At 44.5% G+C, this 9,847-nt stretch overlaps 1 protein-coding gene across 2 annotated transcripts; it reads right to left on the bottom strand.

Annotated features, from left to right (window-relative positions):
- Positions 1 to 481: 481 nt before the first annotated feature.
- Positions 482 to 6,550, bottom strand: LOC135559546 (islet cell autoantigen 1-like protein). Of its 2 annotated transcripts, none has more exons than XM_065016317.1 (3): positions 5,133 to 6,550; positions 3,570 to 3,668; positions 482 to 3,406 (listed from the first exon to the last, which is right to left on the bottom strand). In XM_065016317.1, the coding sequence occupies exons 1-3, from the start codon at positions 5,356 to 5,358 to the stop codon at positions 3,291 to 3,293; spliced, it is 441 nt and encodes a 146-aa protein (XP_064872389.1). In that variant the 5' UTR covers positions 5,359 to 6,550; the 3' UTR covers positions 482 to 3,290. The 2 variants fall into 2 exon arrangements, with proteins under 2 accessions (XP_064872389.1, XP_064872388.1); XM_065016316.1 differs by having other exon boundaries at positions 5,133 to 6,532.
- Between the last annotated feature and the right edge of the window lie 3,297 nt (positions 6,551 to 9,847).

The raw sequence follows: 9,847 nt of genomic DNA, 5'->3' as shown, positions 1-9,847 counted from the left end.
TAGCCACTGTAGCCAGTTTTTTAGCTAAGCTAGCCACTGTATCTAGCCTGTAACTCCTCCAGTATGTGTTGACATCATTTCACAGGATTTGTTTTTGGAGATCGGAAAGAAATGTCACTTCTGTAGCCAAATATCTTATTTTGCCATTTTGTTAAAAGCAATAAATGACCTGGTATGATGGTGCATTGACCAGTTATACCGTTTAAAGACATTATTTTTGCGCTTTTGCCCAAAATCGACCTTCAAATGTATTGGCAGAGATGTCCACCAGGGTAGTTTGGAAAGGATGGGAGGTGAGTTGGTAATGAAATACTCAACTTGATGACAGGGTAGACTGGAAAGGATGGGAGGTGAGTTGGTAATGAAATACTCAACTTGATGACAGGGTAGACTGGAAAGGATGGGAGGTGAGTTGGTAATGAAATACTCAACTCGATGACAAATAAATACTTTTAAAGAAACGCACAAATGGAAAAACATCTCAAATTCAAAGTTTAATAAAGTTCCTTCAAAATGTTTGTTGATAACCGTTTCCTCCTGTGCCGTTGCATTCATCCTGTGACGTTACACATCCTTTACGTGAAATAAAAGGCATAGTTTAATAAAGTTCCTTCAAAATGTTTGTTGATACCCGTTTCCTCCTGTGCCGTTGCATTCATCCTATGACGTTACACATCCTTTACGTGAAATAAAAGGCATAGTTTAATCAGATAAAGCATTTGTGATTGATATACATTCTTGTCTGTATGTACAGCGCATTTGGAAAGTATTCAGACCCCTTGACTTTTTCCACATTTTGTTACGTTACAGCCTTATTCTAAAATTGTTTAAATTCATTTTTTCCTTATCAATCTACACAATACCCCCGTAATGACAAAGCGGAAACTCACATTAATTAAAAATAAGAAACAGAAATACCTTATTTATATAAGTATTCAGACCGTTTGCTATGAGACTCGCCAAACTGAGTAATTGGAGAAGGAGGGTCTTGGTCAGGGTGGTGACCAAGAACCCGATGGTCAAACTGACAGAGCTCGAGTTCCTCTGTGGAGATGGGAGAACCTTCCAGAATGACAACCATCTCTGCAGCACTCCACCAATCAGGCATTTATGGTAAAGTGTCCAGACGGAAGCCACTCCTCAGTAAAAGGCACATGACAGTCCGCTTGGAGTTTGCCAAAAGGCACCTAAAGGACCCTCAGACCATGAGAAACAAGATTGTCTGGTCTGATGAAACCAAGATTGAACTCTTTGGCCAGAATGCCAAGCGTCACGTCTAGAGAAAACCTGGCCCTGCTCATCACCTGGCCAATACCATCCCTACAGTGAAGCATGGTGGTGGCAGCATCATGCTGTGGGGATGTTTTTCAGTGGCAGAGACTGGGAGACTAGTCAGGATCGAGGAAAAGATGAACGGAGCAACGTACAATGAGATCCTTGATGAAAACCTGTTCCAGATCGCTCAGAACCTCAGACTGGGGTGAAGGTTCATCTTTCAACAGGACAACAACCCTAAAAATGCAGCCAAGACAACGCAGGAGTTGTCCAGCAAGAGCCCGGACTTGAACCTGATCGAACATCTCTGGAGAGGCCTGAAAATAGCTGTGCAGCGATGCTCCCCATCCAACCTGACAGAGATTGAAAGGATCTGCAGAGAAGAATGGGAGAAACTCCCCAAATGCAGGTGTACCAAGCTTGTAGCATCATACCCAAGACAACTCAAGGCTGTAATCACTACCAAAGGTGCTTCTTCAAATTACTGACTAAAGGGTCTGAATACTTATGAAAATGTGATATTTCCTGGGGGGTTTTGTAACACATTTATTTGCAAACATTTCTAAAAAGCTATTTTGCTTTGTTATTATAATGGTATTGTGTGTAGATTAATGAGGGGGAAAACACGATTTAATCCATTTTAGAATAAGGCTGTAACTTAACAAAATGTGGATTAAAGTGAAGGCTGAATACTTTCTGAATGCCCTGTAAAGTAATAAAAACTGCATCGTGAGACTTACACAATATTCCCATTCTTCTCATGAAAAGATCAGAGCTGTCTGCTTCTGCTTTCGCTCACGAGGATTCAGAAGATAAACCATCATCAAACGCATAGTGACATCACAATACCCCATAGTGACATCACAATACCCCATAGTGACATCACAATACCCCATAGTGACATCACACAGAGAAAAGCTTCTAGAGTTCCTGTATCACGAAAACAGAATCAGTGATATGAGCTTCAGTGAGGTAGAACAAGCTGTTTCCTAGGTGATCTATGTGACTACGGTACAGTATAAATCCTACCTGCTTTAAGGGCTGTATGGTAGTATTAGCAAGGGGAGATGTATCAAATCCAGTTCTTGTAGTGGAGACAAGAACCAGATGCTGCAGTTTACATGATTAGACCATCTTAGACATCATCTCAGTTAACTCACATCTGCACGATTTAGGTCTGGGTCCATGTGTCCATGTTCTGGTTCTCTGGGTCCATGTTCTGGTTCTCTGGGTCTCTGGGTCCATGTCTGGGTCTCTGGGTCCATGTGTCCATGTTCTGGTTCTCTGGGTCCATGTTCTGGTTCTCTGGGTCTCTGGGTCCATGTTCTGGGTCTCTGTGTCTCTGGGTCCATGTTCTGGGTCTCTGGGTCCATGTGTCCATGTTCTGGTTCTCTGGATCCATGTTCTGGTTCTCTGGGTCCATGTTCTGGGTCTCTGGGTCCATGTTCTGGGTCTCTGTGTCTCTGGGTCCATGTTCTGGGTCTCTGTGTCCATGTTCTGGGTCTCTGGGTCCAAGTTCTGGGTCCATGTTCTGGGTCCATGTGTTTAATGATATATGGCCAATATAAGAGCTGTTGGCACGACGCGAAGCAGAGGTCCAGGATACAGCCCTTAGCAGTGCTATACTGGCCATATACCACCAACCCAGTATTGCTATTCTAAACTGCTCACTCAAACGGAACAGGAAACTAGGAGTTGTGGTATATTGTCTGATATACACAACACTGGAATGCTGTTTCAGCCAATCAGAATTCAGGACCCAAACTACCCGCTTTATAATTAGTACTATAGACCATGTCACTGGTAGAGCCCGGTCCGGTGATAGGTTGTTGGGCCAACCAATCAGGTGTTAGGGTCTATATTATATCTCTAAGGTTAAGCCCACCCCACTTACAGTACATATCCTGTATAGAAGATGAATCTCAGTCAAATCCTCCTCAATCATCAATATAGAATATTACAGACATTACAAAGTATACAGTAACTACACACACACACACACACACACACACCCCTCAGGCATTGAGGATCTCATCATCAGAGCGTCCGATGGTGTCAGGGTTAGAGAGGGGGTCCAGATCAGCAAACAGGTTGAACCATGCAGACATGTCCCGCGATGCAGCTTTAGGAACTAGACACACACACACACACACACACACACACACACACACACACACACACACACACACACACACAGGTACTGAATTGGTACTGTAAGGCACATTTGAAAGCTAAAACTAAACCCAACACTGATGAGCCAACGACATCAAGCCTCACAAACCACACCCTCTCACCATTGGCTGTTGACTTTGGGCCACCCTTAGCTGACTGGACCTGGCCCGACACTGGGGACTGTAGGGGCGGAGCCTGGAACATGGGAGGCGTCGCCCAGCCTGAGAGAAAGAAGGACAGAAAGGAGGGAGAGGAAACAAGGGAATGTGATGTCATCATTCTTCCAGGAAAGAAGAGAAGAAGGAACACAACAAGCTGATAAGAATGTACTAGAATCAGTTTCTAGATGCTACAAGAACTGGAGACAAACTATCAGTTTCTAGAACTGGAGACAAAACTATCAGTTTCTAGATGATACTAGAACTGGATACAAAATATCAGTTTCTAGAACTGGAGACAAAACTATCCGTTTCTAGATGATACTAGAACTGGATACAAACTATCAGTTTCTAGAACTGGAGACAAACTATCAGTTTCTAGATGATAGTAGAACTGGAGACAAACTATCAGTTTCTAGATGATACTAGAACTGGATACAAACTATCAGTTTCTAGAACTGGAGACAAACTATCAGTTTCTAGATGATAGTAGAACTGGAGACAAACTATCAGTTTCTAGATGCTACTAGAACTGGAGACAAACTATCAGTTTCTAGAACTGGAGACAAACTATCAGTTTCTAGAACTGGAGACAAAACTATCAGTTTCTACATGAAACTAGAACTGGAGACAAACTATCAGTTTCTAGAACTGGAGACAAACTATCAGTTTCTAGATGATAGTAGAACTGGAGACAAACTATCAGTTTCTAGAACTGGAGACAAAACTATCAGTTTCTAGATGATACTAGAACTGGATACAAACTATCAGTTTCTAGAACTGGATACAAACTATCAGTTTCTAGATGATACTAGAACTGGATACAAACTATCAGTTTCTAGAACTGGATACAAACTATCAGTTTCTAGAACTGGAGACAAACTATCAGTTTCTAGATGATACTAGAACTGGATACAAACTATCAGTTTCTAGAACTGGAGACAAAACTATCAGTTTCTAGAACTGGAGACAAACTATCAGTTTCTAGATGATAGTAGAACTGGAGACAAACTATCAGTTTCTAGAACTGGAGACAAAACTATAAGTTTCTAGATGCTACTAGAACTGGAGACAAACTATCAGTTTCTAGAACTGGAGACAAAACTATAAGTTTCTAGATGCTACTAGAACTGGAGACAAACTATCAGTTTCTAGATGATAGTAGAACTGGAGACAAACTATCAGTTTCTAGAACTGGAGACAAAACTATCAGTTTCTAGATGATAGTAGAACTGGATACAAACTATCTGTTTCTAGATGCTACTAGGTCATCTAGCCACTAGAGATCAGACATGCAGTAAGGTGATTCAGCCACTCGAGGTCAGACATGCAGTAAGGTGATTCAGGCACTAGAGGTCAGACATGCAGTAGGGTCACCTAGCCACTAGAGGTCAGAAATGCAGTAAGGTCATCTAGCCACTGGAGGTCAGAAATGCAGTAAGATCCTCTAGCCACTGGAGGTCAGACATGCAGTAGGGTCATCTAGCCACTAGAGGTCAGACCAGGAGATGGTGCTGACTGACTGACCTGTAGAACTCAGACTGTGGTCCAGCAGCTGGGAGGGCAGGAAGCCGGTGGGACTGGGGGACTGAGAGGGGGGGCAGGCCGCTCCAGTAGGTGGAGGAGGGACTAGGGTGGGGGTGGGGGGGACAGGGTCAGAGAACTCCAAGCAGCCAAAGGTGCCTTGCCACTCTCGACTGAACTCGTCTGCGTCCATTGGTCCAGGGCTCAGGAGGTCCTTCAGAAAGGCCATGTCCCCAGTCTCTCTGTCCTCCTCCTCCTTGTCCCCCACCCTGGGACCCTGCTGCAGTAGAGAGCTTCCAGAGAGGTCCCCACCTAGAACACACAGCACAGAGAGACAGACAAAGCGTTAGAAACTGTATGTAGCCAGGTCATCAGGAACTATTAACTGTTACTGACTCATGTCAATTGAAAAACAGGCTGGTCTGAAACACCATTCACACAGAGGACAAAGTCAGCTCAGGACCTGAGAGACACCTGAGAGAGAACCCTGAGAGAGAGAGAGAAAGTGAGAGAAAGTGAGAGAGAGGGGAAATCAGTTGAAATCAAATGAGTCAGAAGACAACTGGAAGAATGAGATCAGAAAAACACCACACATGCACCTGAAAGAGAGAGGAGTCATCCATGGGGAGGACAGGACAGGAGAGGTAAGAGCAGCTCAGACCCCCAGTAACACAGGTTTGATAGGAGAACGGGGAGGGCAGGACAGGACAGGTAAGAGACACGAGACGTATGTGGCAGGGTCTACAGGAAATCACGGACCACAAAAAGATAACCAGCCACGTCACGTACAACGATGTCATGCTTCCAGACAAACTAACCACCTTCTTTGCCCGCTTTGAGGATAATACAATACCACCGTCGTAGCCCGCTAACAAGGACTGCGCCCCGCCCCCCTCCTTCTCCGTGGCCAACGTGAGTAAAACATTTAAACGTGTTAACCCTCGCAAGGCTGCTGGCCCAGACTGTATCCCTAGCCGCGTCCTCGGAGCATGCGCAGACCAGCTGGCTGGTGTGTTTACAGACATATTCAATCGCTCCCTATCCCAGTCTGGTGTCCCCACATGCTTCAAGATAGCCACCGTTGTTCCTGAACCCAAGAAGGTAAAGGTAACTGAACTGAATGACTACCGCACCCTACCACTCAACACTTCATCATGAAGTGCTTTGAGAGACTAGTCAAGGATCATATCACCTCTACCTTACCTGTCATCCTAGACCCACTTCAGTTTGAATAACGCCCCAACAGGTCCACAGACGATGTAATCACCATCGCACTGCTCTGTCCCATCTGGACAAGAGGAATACCTACAGTTGAAGTCGGAAGTTTACTTACATTTTAGCCAAATACACAATTTAATCTGAGTATAAAGTCCCTGTTTTATGTCAGCTAGGATCACCACTTTATTTTAAGAATGTGAAATGTCAGAATAATAGTAGAGAGAATGATTTATTTCAGCTTTTATTTCTTTCATCATATTCCCAGTGGGTCAGAAGTTTACATACACTTAATTAGTATTTGGTAGCATTGCCTTTCAATTGTTTAACTTGGGTCAAACATTTTGGGTAGCCTTCCACATGCTTCCCACAATAAGTTGGGTGAATTTTGGCCCATTCCTCCTGACAGAGCTGGTGTAACGGAGTCCGGTTTGTAGGCCTCCTTTCTCGCACACACTTTTTCAGTTATGCCCACAAATTTTCTATAGGATTGAGGTCAGGGCTGTGTGATGGCCACTCCAATACCTTGACTTTGTTGTCCTTAAGCCATTTTGCCACAACTTTGGAAGTATGCTTGAGGTCATTGTCCATTTGGAAGACCCATTTGCAACCAAGCTTTAATTTCCTGACTGATGTCTTGAGATGTTGCTTCAATATTTCCACAGACTTTTCATTCCTCATTATGCCATCTATTTTGTGAAGTGCACCAGTCCCTGCTGCAGCAAAGCACTCCCACAACATGATGCTACCACCCCCATGCTTCACGATTGGGATGGTGTTCTTCGGCTTGCAAGCCTCCCCCTTTTCCCCCTAAACATAACAATGGTCATTATGGCCAAACAGTTCTATTTTTGTTTCATCAGACCAGAGGACATTTCTCCAAAAAGTACAATATTTCTCCCCATGTGCAGTTGCAAACTGTAGTCGGGATTTTTTGGGGTGGTTTTGGAGCAGTGGCTTCTTCCTTGCTGAGCTGCCTTTCAGGTTATGTCGATATAGGACTTGTTTTACTGTGGATATAGATACTTTCATACCCGTTTCCTCCAGCATCTTCGCAAGGTCCTTTGCTGTTGTTCTGGGATTGATTTGCACTTTTCACACCAAAGTACGTTCCTCTCTAGGAGACAGAATGCGTCTCCTTCCTGAGCGGTATGACGGCTGCGTGGTCCCATGGTGTTTATACTTGAGTACTATTGTTTGTATAGATGAATGTGGTACCTTCAGGCGTTTGGAAATTGCTCCCAAGGATGAACCAGACTTGTGGAGGTCTACAATTTGTTTTCTGAGGTCTTGGCTGATTTATTTTGATTTTCCCATGATGTCAAGCAAAGAGGCACTGAGTTTGAAGGTAGGCCTTGAAATACATCCACAGGTAGACCTCCAATTGACTCAAATGATGTCAATTAGCTTATCAGAAGCTTCTAAATCCATGACATAATTTCTGGAATTTTCCAAGCTGTTTAAAGGCACAGTCAACTTAGTGTATGTCAATTTCTGACCCACTGGGATTGTGATATGTATGTAAGTATGCTGTGCCTCATGTGCTTCCCTGGTCCTTAGTGTAAGTATGCTGTGCCTCAGCTCAGTATTCAACACCATAGTACCCTCCAAGCTCATCATCAAGCTGGAGGCCCTGGGTCTCAACCCCGCCCTGTGCAATTGGGTCCTGGACTTTCTGACGGGCCGCCCCCAGATGGTGAAGGTAGGAAACAACATCTCCACTTTGCTGACCCTCAACACTGGGGCCCCACAAGGGTGCGTGCTCAGCCCCCTCCTGTACTCCCTGTTCACCCACGACTGCGTGGCCACGCACGCCTCCAACTCAATCATCAAGTTTGCAGATGACACAACATTAGTGGGCTTGATTACCAACAACGACGAGACAGCCTACAGGGAGGATGTGAGGGCACTCGGAGTGTGGTGTCAGGAAACCAACCTCTCACTCAACGTAAACAAAACAAAGGAGTTGACTGTGGACTTCACGAAACAGCAGAGCAATCCCCCCTACCCACATTGAAGGGACAGCAGTGGAGAAGGTAGAAAGTTAAGTCCCTCGGCGTACACATCACGGACAAACTGAAACGGTCCACCCACACAGACAGTGTGGTGAAGAAGGCACAACAGCACCTCTTCAACCTCAGGAGGCCGAAGAAATTTGTCTTGTCACCCAAAACCCTGACAAACTTTTACAGATGCACAATCGAGAGCATCCTGTCGGGCTGTATCACAGCCTGGTACGGCAACTGCAACACCCTCAACCTCATCACCGGGGGCAAACTACCTGCCTTCCATGACACCTACAGCACCCGATGTCACAGGAAGGCCAAGAAGATTATCAAGGACAACAACCACCCGAGCCACTGCCTGTTCACCCCGCTATCATCCAGAAGGCGAGGTCAGTACAGGTGCATCAAAGCAGGGACCGAGACACTGAAAAACAGCTTCTATCTCAAGGCCATCTGACTGCTAAACAGCTATCACTAACTCAGAGAGGCTGCTGCCTACATTGAGACCCAATCACTGGCCAATTTAATAAATGGATCACCAGTCGCTTTAAACTATGCCACTTTAATAATGTTTACATATCTTACATTACTGACATCATTAGTACAGTGGGGCAAAAAAGTATTTAGTCAGCCACCAATTGTGCAAGTTCTCCCACTTAAAAAGATGAGAGAGGCCTGTAATTTTCATCATAGGTACACTTCAACTATGACAGACAAAATGAGAAAAAAAATCCAGAAAATCACATTGTAGGATTTTTAATGAATTTATTTGCAAATTATGGTGGAAAATAAGTATTTGGTCAATAACAAAAGTTTATCTCAATACTTTGTTATACACCCTTTGTTGGCAATGACAGAGGTCAAACGTTTTCTGTAAGTCTTCACAAGGTTTTTACACACTGTTGCTGGTATTTTGGCCCATTCCTCCATGCAGATCTCCTCTAGAGCAGTGATGTTTTGGGGCTGTTGCTGGGCAACAGGGACTTTCAACTCCCTCCAAAGATTTTCTATGGGGTGGAGATCTGGAGACTGGCTAGGCCACTCCAGAACCATTGAAATGCTTCTTACGAAGCCACTCCTTCGTTGCCCGGGCGTTTGTTTGGGATCATTGTCATGTTGAAAGACCCAGCCATGTTTCATCTTCAATGCCCTTGCTGATGGAAGGAGGTTTTCACACAAAATCTCACGATACATGGCCCCATTCATTCTTTCCTTTACACGGATAAGTCGTCCTTGTCCCTTTGCAGAAAAACAGCCCCAAAGCATGATGTTTCCACCCCATGCTTCACAATAGGTATGGTGTTCTTTGGCTGCAACTCAGCATTCTTTGTCCTCCAAACACGACGAGTTGAGTTTTTACCAAAAAGTTATATTTTGGTTTCCTCTGACCATATGACATTCTCCCAATCTTCTTCTGGATCATCCAAATGCTCTCTGGCAAACTTCAGACGGGCCTGGACATGTACTGGCTTAAGCAGGGGGACACGTCTGGCACTG

The sequence above is a fragment of the Oncorhynchus nerka genome, unplaced genomic scaffold (assembly GCF_034236695.1).
Source record: "Oncorhynchus nerka isolate Pitt River unplaced genomic scaffold, Oner_Uvic_2.0 unplaced_scaffold_1032, whole genome shotgun sequence".
Lineage (NCBI taxonomy): Eukaryota > Metazoa > Chordata > Actinopteri > Salmoniformes > Salmonidae > Oncorhynchus > Oncorhynchus nerka.
Note: the sequence above shows the minus strand (reverse complement) of the source record. Positions and strands in the feature narration are given on the sequence as shown.

Bases quoted from the DNA above. Each gene is read 5' to 3' on its own strand.
- LOC135559546 (XM_065016316.1), bottom strand. From the start codon at position 2,908: ATGGCCAGTATAGCACTGCTAAGGGCTGTATCCTGGACCTCTGCTTCG.